This window comes from Staurois parvus, unplaced genomic scaffold (genome assembly GCF_062004578.1).
Source record: "Staurois parvus isolate SC_StPar_1 unplaced genomic scaffold, SC_StPar_1.0 ptg000342l, whole genome shotgun sequence".
In the NCBI taxonomy this organism is placed as follows: domain Eukaryota; kingdom Metazoa; phylum Chordata; class Amphibia; order Anura; family Ranidae; genus Staurois; species Staurois parvus.
Genome location: NW_028318138.1, coordinates 211,279 through 226,910, shown reverse-complemented (window position 1 = coordinate 226,910; position 15,632 = coordinate 211,279). Strand labels below are relative to the sequence as shown.

At 42.9% G+C, this 15,632-nt stretch overlaps 1 protein-coding gene across 1 annotated transcript in view; it reads right to left on the bottom strand.

The window, feature by feature from the left end:
• Nucleotides 1-15,077, bottom strand: part of RHCG (Rh family C glycoprotein) — a 181,573-nt gene extending 166,496 nt beyond the window's left edge. Inside the window, exon 1 of the mRNA XM_089684293.1 lies at nucleotides 14,798-15,077. Within this exon, the coding sequence (XP_089540419.1) occupies nucleotides 14,798-14,987 (190 nt within the window). The 5' untranslated portion in view covers nucleotides 14,988-15,077. The remainder of the gene's footprint in view (nucleotides 1-14,797) is intronic.
• Nucleotides 15,078-15,632: the final 555 nt, after the last annotated feature.

Below are 15,632 nucleotides of genomic sequence, written 5' to 3'. Positions count from 1 at the left end.
CTTGCAGATAGCTTGGCTTCACATAGGCGTCTTCTAATTGTAACAGTCCTCACAGGGAACTTTACACCTTCTTTGATCTTCCTGGAGCTGATTGTTGGCTGAGTCCTTGCCATTTTGGCTATTCTTCTATCCATTCGAATGGTAGTTTTTCGCTTTCTTCTACATCTTTCAGGTTTTGGTTGCCATTTTAAAGCATTTGCGATCATTTTAGCTGAGCAGCCGATCATTTTCTGCACTTCTTTATATGTTTTCCCCTCTCCAATCAACTTTTTAATCAAGGTACGCTGTTCTTCTGAACAATGTCTGGAACGACCCATTTTCCTCAGAATTTCAGAGAGAAATGCACTGTAATCAACATGTACAACATTTGCTGCCTTCCTTCCTTAACCCCTTCCCGCCAGCACCTCCCGACCCTTTAAGAGTTTCAGAGGTGGGGCGGGTGGGGCGTGGTTTAGGGATCATGTGACCGCCGTGACGCGTCGTCACGGCGGTCACATGATCGAAAGAGCAGACTGGGACCTTTCCGTGAGTACCGTACGTGTGCTGGAAGCGCGCAAGGCGCACTCTCAGCACATGTTTTTCTTACATGAACGCAAATGTGCGGCCGCTCGGCGTCTAGGCCCAGATACCGGGAGGCCGCACAAAGGGGTTAAATAAGGGCAATAATTGCCACCTGTTTTTCAAAGAATGAATGACCTCACTAATAGAACTCCACGCTGCTATTATTTTGAACATGCCCCTTTCAGTTAGTGATTCAATTACACAGAATCAGCAGCATGCATGTCATGACTGTTGGGTCTGTTGGATTTCTATTACTCTACTACACCTGCTAGTAAATTATTTGCCATGTAGAAATATCATTTCTACCAAAAACAGTGATTGATCAGGTTAGTGATGTCTGACTGCTATTATTTTGAACACAATTGTAGATACATATAATTATACACATACACAATGCACAGCATCCTGATCCATAAAAAAAACAAAATATTTGTAGTGATAAAAACGCTTGTGGGCTGGGTGGCAGATGGTCCTCACTTGCTGTGCATGTGACTGTACGCCCGCAGGGTTTTTGGGCTACGCTAAGCATTGTGGGCAGGGTACCTCACCCTGCACATGGGGGTACATTCCGCTTGCTCATCAATGCCCCGGGAATAGGCAGCGGCCCAATTCAGATGAAATAAACTGTAAGGCAGGCTCTTGACTTACAGATGAGCCGTGCATCGCGTGCAATGTATGTACATAAATCAAAATCTCTGTGACTCCCCAAAGAAAAGTAAAACTTTCACCCTTGAAAGTGCAAATAACATAACATAAACCTTTTCTACAATCCTCAAATTCTACCCCACAATTCCCCAGTATATTCAAAATGTCCACAATGCGAAGTCCACGATGCAGATAACAAAAGTCCACCACGAGTCCACACTTATATAAAATCTTCAGGCGTTAAGCATTATCCCATTCCTCACTTCAAATCCAGGAAACCTCAAATAAAATAAACTAAATATAGTGCCTTAACTTTATCAACAATCAAATACTGTGATCTGTGATACCATGCAAAAATTACTCGTGAAAAAGAGAGAAAAATAAAAATTATTATTTTAAATTACTATTTTTTTTGCATCTCATGTGTAAAATTATATAAATAGAAATAAAATTAGGGTGAATACACCTACACAACCCACTCGTGAGGTGAATCCACTACACAATAACCAAACTTGTGTAAAAAGTGCCAACACTTCCATAAAATACACAGCAAGTGCTAAACTTGTGAGTATACTGTATATAATCCGCAATCCAAAATAAGTGCCACCACTCTGGTAGGATTAAAAACTATTACCCTCTTTCATCTCTTATAAGCATTTCAATGCTCCAGCAGCTTTCTCCTTCCAAATCACTCAGAGCATTGTTCCCCGATCCTCACAGGGAAAGAAAGAAAGAAAGAGCAAGATTCAGCGGGATGTATAAGTGATACAAAGAAATTTTATTACTGCTTACATAAGAGAAACGAAAGACCATCCTGTTCCAGCACAATCATCAAACCAGCCTCAAAGATGGCCGCGCTCCTCCTTCTTTTGCATCTGACGTCACGACTCTGACGCGTTTCGTCACTTCCGACTTTTTCTCAAGGGATCCCTTGAGAAAAAGTCGGAAAAGTCACAAAACGTGTCAGGGTCGTGACAGGATGGTCTTTCGTTTCTCTTATGTAAGCAGTAATAAAATTTCTTTGTATCACTTATACATCCCGCTGAATCTTGCTCTTTCTTTCTTTCTTTCCCTGTGAGGATCGGGGAACAATGCTCTGAGTGATTTGGAAGGAGAAAGCTGCTGGAGCATTGAAATGCTTATAAGAGATGAAAGAGGGTAATAGTTTTTAATCCTACCAGAGTGGTGGCACTTATTTTGGATTGCGGATTATATATACTCATAAGTTTAGCACTTGCTGTGTATTTTATGGAAGTGTTGGCACTTTTTACACAAGTTTGGTTATTGTGTAGTGGATTCACCTCACGAGTGGGTTGTGTAGGTGTATTCACCCTAATTTTATTTCTATTTATTTCTATTTATATAATTTTACACATGAGATGCAATAAAAATAGTAATTTAAAATAATATTTTTTTTTTCTCTCTTTTTCACGAGTAATTTTTGCATGGTATCACAGATCACAGTATTTGACTGTTGATAAAGTTAATGCACTATATTTAGTTTATTTTATTTGAGGTTTCCTGGATTTGAAGTGAGGAATGGGATAATGCTTAACGCCTGAAGATTTTATATAAGTGTGGACTCGTGGTGGACTTTTGTTATCTGCATTGTGGACTTTGCATTGTGGAGATTTTGAATATACTGGGGAATTGTGGGGTAGAATTTGAGGATTTTAGAAAAGGTTTATTTTAATGTATGTACATAGTTCCAGTTAAACATGCTGTACCGTGTCACTGTGCACCTTGTCTGTTAACTGTTGCATTCAGGACGGACACCATTGAGCTCATGCTCACTCCACCCATCCAGCGTACCTCTGCCACCTCACTTCCAGTGACAGAATGGGGTCCCACTTGCACTAGTGTGGACCTCATGCGTGCACATTGTAACTCCTTCTACTCTCCCGTACTATGCGGTCAGGCCATGGGTCTCTGTTGGACCCAGTTGCTATGGGAGAAAGGCAGAACACTGACCGCCTCGCTACCGGACGACAGCTGCTATTCTCTTTACACCAGTCCTTGGGTTACCCATGGTAACTGCTTACTTCCTTCCCACCAAATACCTTGTGAACGTCTTGCGACCAACTTACCTAATACCCTTTTGCTGTCAAATCCATTTTTGCGTTTTTTGCACACATATTTAAAAAATTATTTTAGCATGAAGAATACATAAAACCCCAAAACATATTTATTTCCCAAAAAGCAGACACCCTAGAGAATAAAATAGTGGTAGTTCCATTTTTTTATGTCACATGATATTATTGCAAATGTCTAGGAAGCACAAAATTTCAGTAAAAAAATAAACTATAATTAATTTTAAGGCACACAAAAAATTGTTAAAATATAAAAGATGAGGTTACACCGAGTTACAAAGATACCCAATATGTCAAACCTTAACTTTTCGTGCTCCTGTGAAATGGCAACAAACTTTAATACTCTATATTTTCTATAGGCAATGGTTTAAAGGCTCCCTATAGGTCATCAGTTTAGAGTTACAGAGAAGGTCTGGTGCTAGAAATATTACTCTCACTCTGACATGGGCGGCGATATTTATTATTATTATTATACAGGATTTATATAGAGCCAACGGTTTGCTCAGCACTTTACATTATGGTGGGAGACAATACAGTAACAATACAGTTCAATACAAGAGGGATTAGAGGGCCCTGATCCTTGGAGCTTACAATCTAGGAGGGCGGGGTGAGTGGTACAGTAGGTAGTCACTGTGGGGGATGGAGTGGTTGGAAGAGTAGAGGATACCAGCAGAGGGCGGGATAGGCTTCCCTGAAGAGAGAGGTTTTCAGTGAATCCCGAAAGGCAAGTAGAATAGGTGATAATCTGATAGATTGGGGTAGGGAGTTCCAGAGGATGGGTGATGCCCTGGAGAAGTCTTGGAGACAAGCATGGGAGGAGGAGATGAGGGAGCTAGAGAGTAAGAGGTCTTGCGAGGAGTGGAGTGTACGGTTTGGGTGATATTTAGAGATAAGATCGGATATGTAAAATGGGGCAGTGTTGTGGATGGCTTTATATGTCATTGTTAGTGTTTTGAATTTTATCCGTTGGGCAATAGGAAGCCAGTGGAGGGATTGGCAGAGAGGGGTGGCGGATACAGAACGGTTAGTAAGGTGGATGAGTCTGGCAGCAGTGTTCATGATAGACTGGAGGGGGAATAGTCTACAATGAGGTCGGCCAATGAGGAGGGAGTTACAGTAGTCGAGGCGTGATATGACAAGGGAGTGAATAAGTTGCTTAGTGGTTTCTGGGGTTAGGAACGGTCGTATCTTGGAGATGTTGCGGAGGTGAAGTCTACATGATTTTGTCAGCGATTGGATCTGGGGCTGGAAGGACAGATGGGAGTCTAGGATTACGCCTAGTACCCCGGTGTGAGGGGATGGACTGAGGATGGTGTTAGCGATATTTATGGTGAAGTCAGTGGGGGGGGGGCACGGGCAGGGGGGGATACTAGGAGCTCAGTTTTGGAGAGGTTGAGTTTGAGGAAGTGGGGTGCCATCCAGGCTGATATGTCGCTTAGTAGGCTAGCGATACGGGTGGAAACAGAAGGGTGAGGTGAGGGGTAGACAGATAGATTTGCGTGTCATCAGCATAGAGATGGTAGTTGAAGCTGTGGGAGTTTATCAAGTGACCAAGGGAGGAGGTGTAGATGGAGAAGAGAAGGTGTCCAAGGACAGAACCTTGGGGAACCCCTACAGAGAGAGGGAGTGAGGAGGAGGTGGCAGCATTATACATAGGTAACACTGAAGGAGCGCTGTGATAGATACAGTAGGAGGAGAACCAGGAGAGAGTGGAGTCGCTGTGGCCAAAAGAGTGTCATTTTTTGAGGAGGAGGGGATGGTCAACCGTGTCAAAAGCCGCGGAGAGGTCGAGTAATAGGAGTATTGAATAGTGGCCATTGGTTTTTGCAGTTAGTAGGTCATTAGAGAGTTTAGTAGGGCAGTTTCAGTGGAGTGTAGGGGGCGAAAGCCAGACTGTAGGGGGTCGAGAAGGTTGTTGTCAGTGAGGTGGGAGCTCAGATGATTGTAGACTAAGCGTTCTATGAGTTTAGAGGTAAATGGGAGCAGGGAGATGGGTCTAAGGTTGTTCAGGTTGGTGGGGTCTAGGGAGGGTTTTTTAAGTATGGGAGTGATGTGCACGTGCTTTAGAGGGGAGGGGAATGTACCTGTAGAGAGGGAGAGATTGAAGATGTGAGTGAGGGAGCATAGGATGGAAGAGGAGGGTGATCGAAGGAGTTGTGAGGGGACAGGGTCCAGGGGGCAGGTAGTGAGGCGGGCTTCTGAGAAGACCTTTAGGACCTCTTCGGTGATATCGGGGTCAAAGGAGGACAGTGTTGAGGGAGGTATGGTGTGAGGGATGCTAAGTGGGGTGGGTGTAGTGGCGATGTCCCTACGAATTGCGTCAATATTGTTTTGGAAGTGGTGTGCAATCTTGTGGGCAGTGATTGAGGTGCTGGGTGGCGGTGGGGGTGGAGAAAGTAGAGCGTTAAAGGTAGAGAAGAGCCGACAAGGACTCGAAGAGAAGGTATCAATGGGGGTGACAAAGGAAGCTTGTTTGGCAGCATGAAGGGAGGAAGTGTATGTTAAGAAGGCAGATTTATAACGGGTGAACGCTTGGTGGGATTTGGTTTTACGCCATAATCGCTTCAGCACGCGACTGTGTCGTTTGAGATTTGTGTGGTCAGTCTGCCAAAGTTGTAGGGGTCGGGGCCTGATGCTTCGTGTTGTTAAGGGAGCAAGCGAGCCTAGAGCAGATGAGAGAGAGTTGTTGTAGACAGCTGTGGCCAGGTCGGGGCAGGACAGGGGGTTGATGCTGTCATAGAGCTGGTCAGTTGCAGAGTGGAAGGGAACCGGGTTTAGGTTTCGGAGATTTCTGCTGAAAATTGTCTGCAGTTTAGTGGGGTAGGTGTTAGAGGACGAGGAGACTGTGAAGGTGATGAGATTGTGATCAGAGAGGGGAAATGAGTTGTTTGAGAGGTTATAGGGAGACCAGTGGTGAGAGAAGACAAGGTCTAAGGTATTTAACATGTATATTGCAATCAACGTTTTCATGCATAGTCGCATCCAACATATGCGTTGTTTGTATGTTGGGGTGAAGAGAGAATTTATGTGCTTGGTTGTAACTTATCCACTTTCAGGCCACCCGCCCACAATGTAGTGCGCACAAGTGGCAGCTATGGGACCAGCAACAGACCCGTACGTCACTGGTCTTTTGCCAACACAGGGTGGCTTGCAACCTTCCAAAAGTGCATAAGAAAAAATCCCTGATAACCTGCTCCAGAGTAGTACAATGTTACTATGGCAACATTGCACTACTCTAATGAAAGTATTTTTTTAACAAAACAGTAAAAAAAAAAAATAATAATAATGTTTAAAAAAATAAAAATGTTTTTAAAAAATTGAGAATTTTTTTTTTAACCAATTCAATACCGGGCACTTTTACACCTTCCTGCCCAGGCCATTTTTCAGGTTTCAGCGCTCTCACACTTTGAATGACAATTGTGCGGTCATACAACATTGTAACCAAACTAAAATTTTATCATTTTCTTCACACAACTAGAGCTTTCTTTTGGTGGTATTTAAACACCACCGGAGTTTTTATTTTTTGCTAAATTAACAAAAAAAGACCAAAAAAAACACGTTTTTCTTTGTTTCTGCTATAAAAGTTTACAAATAAATAATTGTTCTTCATAAATTTAGGCCGAGATGTATTCTGCTACATGTCTTTGGTGAAAATAACCCAAATTAGGATGTATTTTTTAGTTTGTAGGAAAGTTATAGAGTTCACAAACTATGGTATAGATCTGAATATTGATCAATCCTGAAGTACTGACAGCCAATCTAATTTCTTTAGGGCCAAGAATGTCAGGACAGTACAGATATCCCCCAAATGACCCCTTTTTACAGAGTAGACAGTCCGACGTACTTCATAAGAGGAATGGCGAGTTTTTTGAAGTTGTATTTTTTTTGTCATAATTTTTCAGAAAATGAAAAAATGAAAAAAATTATTTTCACTATTTTTTTTTTACATACTGTCACCAGTGCAGTACAGCGTCATCATATAACTGGCATGGCGGTGATCAGGGACACTGACTGGTGACAGTATGAAAAAAAAATATATTTTTTTTTTTCTTTTTTTTATTATTTTTAATTTTTTATTACATTTTTTTTTCTTTTTTTTAAGATTTATTTTTCATATTTCACTATGACCAAAGTAGTACAATGTTACCATAGTAACATTGTACTACTTTGGGGAAGTGATCAGTATTTTTTTTTTTTTTTACACAATTTGCTTATAGCAAAGAATTACTTTGCTATAAGCTAGCATTTACCTGAATGAAATCGATTCATTCAGGTTTTTTTTTTTTTTTTTTGTGCTTAGCTGTGATTTGGCCACAGCTAATCACATGACATGTGCATGTGATAGCTGTGACCATTCACAGCTAGACACTAGTATACAATGGACGGCATGAATGAAGCCATCCATTGTATTCAACTGTCATGTGACCTGCTGTGATTGGTCACAGCAGGTCACATGGTACTGGCAACGGGGCCGATATTCAGATCTGTCATCGGCCGTGTCCGAGGTACACGGCCGGTGACAGATCGCGCCGCTGCGCGGCTATGCAAGTGCGAAGACTGCGCATGTGCGGGAGTACGCCATATGGCATCCACCCGGAAATCTAGTGCATTTTTGCGGCCGCCAAACGGCCATTGGCCAGGCGGCTAATGGTTAACTACTTGCCGCCCACCCATCAACAATGTGTGGGCGAGTGGCAGCTCTGGGCAATGTGAAGTCGTTTCAATTTACGGGTGTGCATGCACATGTGTGCATCCCCCGCTGCCCACTATGCCATCCAAGGAGAGAAGAATGAACACAGTAAAAGCACTACATTTTACACACACACGTTAGCACATTTAACTCTTTAATCGCCCCTGTTAACCCTTTGATCACCCAGCCAGTGCCATTAGTACAGTGTCAGTATATAGAATGTTTCACTGATCACTGTGTTACTGCCTGCAGCTACAGGACCAGGGACAGACCCATACGTCTCTGGACTTTTGCCAACACAGGGGGGCACGCAACCCTCCCCCCACATCCAATGTGTCCACTGAGAATGAGAATCCCGGTTCTGGGCAAAGCGATCTGGGCAAAGCGATCTTACGTAATCTTACGTCGCTTTCTATTTCCAGATGTGCGTGCGCATTTTTCACTGATCACTACTACCACTAGATAACGTCAGGGTCAGTAAGCACCCCACCCAGCCAGGGTCAGCTAGCGTTAGATTGCCAGCACACCCTATAGTTCACTGATCACCGCCATTACTAGTATAGTGTTTCCATGGATCAATATATTGATCATGAACAGAACTATACTAGTGCCTGCTTTATAAAGTGTCCCCGAAAACTCAGTGTTAGCAGGATCAAACCCATTATCTACCAGCACTAATGTTTAGCCCTTCCGCTGTTCTTCACAGAAGATATACAGTTGCAAGAAAAAGTATGTGAACCCCTTGGGATTACGTGGAGTTTTGCATGAATTAGGCATAAAATGTGCTCTGAACATCATCTAAGTCACAACAATAGAAGAACACAATTTGCTGAACATAATACTACACAAACATTACATGTTGCCATGGTTTAATTGCACATAACATGTAAACATTCACAGTGCAGGGAGGAAAAGGTATGTGAACCTTTGGACTTAATAACTGGTTGACCCTCCTTTGGCAGCAATAACCTCAACCAAACGTTTCCTGTAGTTGCAGATCAGACCTGCACAACAATCTGGAGTCATTTTGGACCACTCCTCTTCACAAAACTGTTTCAGTGTAGCAATATTCTTGGGATGTCTGGTGTGAATCGCTCTCTTAAGGTCATGCCACAGCATTTCAATCGGGTTGAGGTCAGGACTCTGACTGGGCCACTCCAGAAGGCGTATTCTGCGCTGTTGCAGCCATTGTTTTGTTGAATTACTTGTATGCTTTGGGTCATTGTCCCGTTGCATCACCCATCCTCTGCGGAGCTTCAGTTGGCGGACAGATGGTCGTACGTTTTCCTGCAAAATGTCTTGATAAACTCTGGAATTCATTTTCCCATCAATGACAACAATCCGTCCAGGCCCTGAGGCAGCAAAGCAGCCCCAAACCATGATGCTCCCTCCGCCATGTTTTACAGTGGGGATGAGGTTTTGATGTTGGTGTGCTGTGCCTTTTTTTCTCCACACAAAGTGTTGTGTGTTCTTCCCAAACAACTCAATCTTGGTTTCATCTGTCCACAGTATATTTTGCCAGTAGTGCTGTGGAACATCCAGGTGCTCTTTTGCAAACTTCAAACGTACTGCAATATTCTTTTTTGGACAGCAATGGCTTCCTCCGTGGTGTCCTCCCATGTACTCCATTCTTGTTTAATGTTTTCCTTATTGTAGATGTGTCAACACACTCTGGGATTCTTCTTTACCTCCTGCAGCATTCTGCGCTGTGCTCTTGCAGTCAGTTTTACAGGACGACCATGCCTAGGGAGAGTAGCAACAGTGCTAAACTTTCTCCATTTGTAGACAGTCTGGCTTACCGTGGACACATGAACATCAAGGCTTTTGGAGATACTTTTGTAACCCTTTCCAGCTTCATGCAAGTCAACAATTCTTGATCGTAGGTCTTCTGAGAGCTCTTTTCTGCAAGGCATGGTTCACATCAAACAGTGCTTCTTGATATCCAGTAAACCCAAAACAGGTGTGTGTTTTTTAAGGGCAGGACAGCTGTCAGCAACACATCCAATATCATCACACTGATTGGAGTCAAGGTTGGCTCACTCCTGGCTCCAATTAGCACTGGGAGAAGTCATTAAGCTAGGGCTTAACATACTTTTTCCTCCCTGCACTGTGAATGTTTACATGTTATGTGCAATTAAACCATGGTAACATCTAATGTTTGTGTAGTATTATGTTCAGCAGACTGTGTTCTTCTATTGTTGTTACTTAGATGATGTTCAGAGCATATTTTATGCCCAATTCATGCAAAACTCCACGTAATCCCAAGGGGTTCACATACTTTTTCTTGCAACTGTATATCAATTGACAGTAGGCCAAAGCAATTTATATGCACAACAATACATGGCCGCTCACCAAAATTCTGCACTTGCTAGACAATTCGCATGGAAACTGATCACGGCTTCCGAATTTAAAACTTTTTTGGGTTTAACCCTCAACATGGGCATTACTAAAAAGAATGAATCATATTGGTCCACAGACCCGATTCATAATATGCCCGTGTTCTCTGCTGTTACATATATACCCAACATGGACCAGCAATGTACTGGTACGTCACTCGACTTTGAGTGGTTATATCGTGATGATGCCTGCAGCTACAGGCATCATTCTGGTACTGTTTTTTTCAGCTGCTGGTCAGCTTTCATGTAAAAACAGTCCTAGCCACTGGATCACATTTACAAGCAGAGGACAGGGACTCCTCCACCCTTCCCGCCACCTTCCAAGGTTTTCTTGGGCTCTCCCGTCTCACTGGGAACACACAATTATATATAGGGTCTGGGATTATAAATCCCATTTCAGTCTTTGGAGATGACACCAAGCTGTGCCGTGGAATAACGTCCTTACAGGATGTCTCCAATTTACAAGACGACCTCAATGCTCTGTGTAATTGGGCAACTATGTGGCAAATGAGGATCAATGTTGATAAATGTAAGATTCTGCACTTGGGGGCTAAGAATATGCATCATACATACTAAGGGGGGGGTACAACTGGGGGAATCAATGGTAGAGAAGGATCTGGGAGTTCTGGTAGATCACAAGCTTAATAATGGCAGCAATGCCAAGCTGTGGGTTCTAAAGCGAGCAACATCCTTACTGTATGTCCTTGCATGTGTAGCTCAATGGCTAAATGGTTAGCACTTCCACCTGGCAGTACTAGGGTCATTGGTTCAAATCCCAGCCATGGCACCTGGAGTTTGCATGTTCTCCCTGTGCCTACGTGGGTTTCCTCTGGGTGCTCTGGTTTCCTCCCACACTCCAAAGACATGCTGGTAGGTTAATTGGATCCTGTCTAAACTGTCCCTAGTATGTGTATGTATGAATGTGAGTTAGGGACTGTAGATTGTACGCCCCTTGAGGGTTAGGGACTGATGTGAATGTACAATATATATGTAAAGTGCTGTGTAAAAATTGACGCCGCTATATAAGTACCTGAAATAAATAATGTGTATGTCCCTGCATTTGTATGTCCCTGCATGTGTACATTTCATTAAATTGAACAAGAAAAAAAACACTTGTTTTCTTTAAATAACGTTTTGCAGCTTCCTGGGTTAAGCCCGGGTTCACATATATGCGGTGCGGTATATCGCATGTGATTCGCACAGGTGTTTTTACTGCATTGTGCATTTTGTCCAGCTCTTTTTTTTTTTGTAAGTGGAATTTCTGTTTTTTTTGTAGGCAGAATAAAAAGGTAAAATGCAAAATGTGGCAAAAACGCACTACCATGCATCTCAGCAGAGTCTCCATTGAACTCTTTTGTAGCAAAAACGCTGCTTTTTGCTTTTAAAAAAGTCCCTGACCCTTTCCAAAAACGCAGCAGCTCAAAAAAGCATAGATGTAAACATGTTCCATAGGAAACCATGTTACATGGACTGTAGTGCGTTTCTGCAAAAAGCAAGAAGCACTACAAGACGCATTGGTGTGAATGGAGCCTTAGCCCGGGTTCACATACGTGCGGTACATTGCATGTGATTTGTGTGCGGTGCGATTGCAGCTGTACATTTTGTATGACTCTAATCACACCGCACCTGCACTAAAAACATGCAGGACCCTTTTTTTGGTCCGCACTAGAATCGGATCGCATGGGTATTCACTCCCATGCGATCCGATCCTGCACATCGCACTGCGTTTTGTGGACCACTTTCGGGGTGTTGTTAACTTAACATACACTCAGCGGTTTGGGGTGCAATTCTGTGTGGTGCGGAATTCGCACAGAAAACACTGCAAATTCCACACCGCAGTGTGAACCCGGGCTCAAGGGGTTTTAGACACACAACCAAAAATGTAATATATTGCAGCTAAAAAATGATTAGATGTGCCGGCTGTGTTAGTTGTATTTTTTCTAGGTTTTTCTCTCTGTTTTCACCTGGTAATCTGGCCAGTAATGCACCTCTTGTATTGGAGTGACCCCACTCTGGAGGAAGGAGCACAGGGGACACATTTGGACAGCAGCATTGTTAGACTGGGGGGGGGAGGGGAGTGTTAGATGCAGCAGATTTAAATACATTAGCAAACTGATGCCAAACTTCAGATCACTTTTTTGTAATCCGTTTTTTTTTTTGGATAAGACCCCGGTCACACTGGCTGCGAATTGGCATGCGGCTTGCAAATCGCATGCCAAATCGCAGCCTATTGTCCACAATTAGAGTGTTCATATCAATGCAGTTCTGACTTGGTCGCACCGATTTCTAAAGTAATACATTTTTTGGTGCGATTTGCATAGATGTCTGTATCAGATGTCTTGCAAATCGCACCTGAAATCGGCATGTCATTCGACTTTGAAATCGTGCGACTTCACTGTAAGTCGCACAATTTCAAAGTAGTGTTTGATGTGACCGGGGTGTAAAGGTTTTACATAAAACAAAATAAAAATAAATAAAAGCTGATCGTTGTAACCATCCCTGTCAGTGGTATATGGTTTGTCTCATCCATGTAACACTGCATCTGCAGGTGAACTTGTACTTCTGAAAAGCAACAGACTTACTGGGCGGATCATTAGGTGAGAATAAAAGAAAGAAAGCAAAAAAAAAAGGAAACGAATGCAGCCGTCACATCTAAGAATTGGAAAGTCACAGTATATAAATGTTTGCTTTTGGGTTTATTACCACTTTAAGTGAAGTAAAGGCTTGCTCTGCGGTCATACCGGTGCAATGTCAGGTGCTATTTGCAAATTGAAATCACACCTGAAATCGCATCTAATGAATATGAATGTCAGTGTCTTAACATGTGCGATTTGCTGCAGCGAGATTTCTAAACTAGATCTTTCGTTACTTTTTCTGTAGTTTTGCACTGCAAATTGCAAGAAATCATTGAAAATCTTCATAAGTAGCAAAAAAGTCTTCAGAAATCGCACCTGAAATCGCACTAAAATTGCACACAAATTTGCTAATACAAAACTAATATTTGAGGTGCAGGAACCCATGTTACACCCCAGTCACAAAGATCTCGACTTTGAAATCGTGCAACTTACAGTGAAGTCGCACGATTTCAAAGCCGAATGTCATGCTGATTTGAGGTGCGATTTACAAGACATCTGACACAGCTGTCTATGCACATTGCACCAAAAGTAGTACTACTTTAGAAATCAGTGCAGCTCTGACCAAGTCAGAACTGCACTGATATGACCTCTGTAATTGTGGAAAATGGGATGCGATTTGCAAATTGTCTATGTCTATGCAAAACACACAAAAAGTAGCAATACTTTAGAAATCGGTGCAACTCTGACCAAGTCAGAACCGCACTGATATGACCGCTGTAATTGCGGACAATAGGGTGCGACTTGCAAGTCATCTATGTCTATGGAAATCCCACCAAAAGTAGTGTCTGCACTACTTTAGAAATCGGTGCGACTCCGACCAAGTTGGAACCGCACCGATATGACCGCTGTAATTGTGGACAATAGGGTGCGACTTGCCATGCGATTTGCAAGTCCTATGGCATGCAAATCACATGCCAAGTCACACCCAGTGTGACGGGGTCTTAATCCAAAGCGTTTCTCTAACTGATATGACAATATTGAAATAAAATCTGATTGGCTGCTATGGATGACTGCATATTATATACAGTCACTGCGCTTTGCGTCACTTTAGTACAATATAATCTACTTAACATGCGACGTGCCATGCGAGGGTGCGACTTGCCATGCGAGTTGCAAGTCACCTATGTAAATCACATTAAAAATAGTGCATGCACAGATATGACTTCTGTAATTGTGGACAATAGGGTGCGACTTTCCATGCGATTTGCAAGTCGTCTATGTCTATGGAAATCACACCAAAAGTATGCACGTACTACTTTAGAAATCGGTGCGACTCCAACCAAGTCGGAACCGCACCATTATAACTGCTGTCATTGCGGACAATAAGGTGTGACTTGCCATGTGATTTGCAAGTCGCCTATGTCTATGGAAATCACACCAAAAATAGTGCCTGCACTACTTTAGAAATCGGCGTGGTGAATCGGTGAAATTGATGCGACTTTGACCGAGTCCTTTAGAAATTGGTGCGACTCCGACCAAGTCGGAACCGCACCGATATAACCGCTGTAATTGCAGACAATAGGGTGCGACTTTCCATGCGATTTGCAAGTCATATGGCATGCAAATCGCATGCCAAGTCGCACCCAGTGTGACCGGGGTCTTAATCCAAAACGTTTCTCTAACTGATATGACAATATTGAATAAAATCTGATTGGCTGCTATGGATGGATGCATATTATATGCAGTCACTGCGCTTTGCGTCACTTTAGTACAATATAATCTACTGAACGCGTTTTCCACATGTGAACATATATACAGTGGATTGTGAACTGTACTTACTCGGATACCTGTAGTAAAAGTCATCCTCAATGTCACTGGTAATATTATTGGGAATTTTGTGCAGCTTCCAATGAGGGTCGGCTCCTATATCATAACGTGCAAAAACTCCAAAGAGGATGATCATAGCGATTTCCCAAACGAAACAAATCAGTGGTAGTTTCCATCGCATGAAGGTGTTCTTGGCCATCATGAGAAGCTATGTGCTGACAATGATGTCTAGTTGAGGGTTGGTAATGACATTCGGGAGTGTTTGTGAGCGTTCAAGTCCTTGAGCTTGCAGTGGAATCTGAATAGGTTTCTGCATTCTATATAGCAGAATTTTAGGGGTGTGAGGCTTGTGCACCTTCACAGCTACACCCCTCCCCAGACACCTAGGTGGAGTCACAAGGACAGGTCGCTGCCTTCACAGCAGTATCTCGGTTCAGCATCTTGTTTATAGAGAGTGAATGAGTTCGCTCATAACTGCTTCTGAACAGCCAAGTGGCAGCATAGCTATTCAATGTCCTGAAAGCTCCATTCACACCTTTGCAGTTTGCTTTTTGTCCCTTTTGCAGAACGTTTCGCAGTTCGTTTTACTTTTTCTACTTTTTCGCGTTTTTAGGCTCCATGTACACGGGATGTTTGGAAAAGACTTCTGAATGATGGAAACTGACTGCAGGAAAACGTAGGTTAGAAAATGTCTGTTTAGCCGTGTTTATGTGCGTTTGCATTTAGAAGCGTTTTTTAACCACCTTTTAGCCCGCCCTATAGTACAATGACGGGCGCAAGGTGGTTCTCTCGTTCTGATAGGACATCATATGATGTCCTACCATTCTCACTGCGCATGCACGGCTCA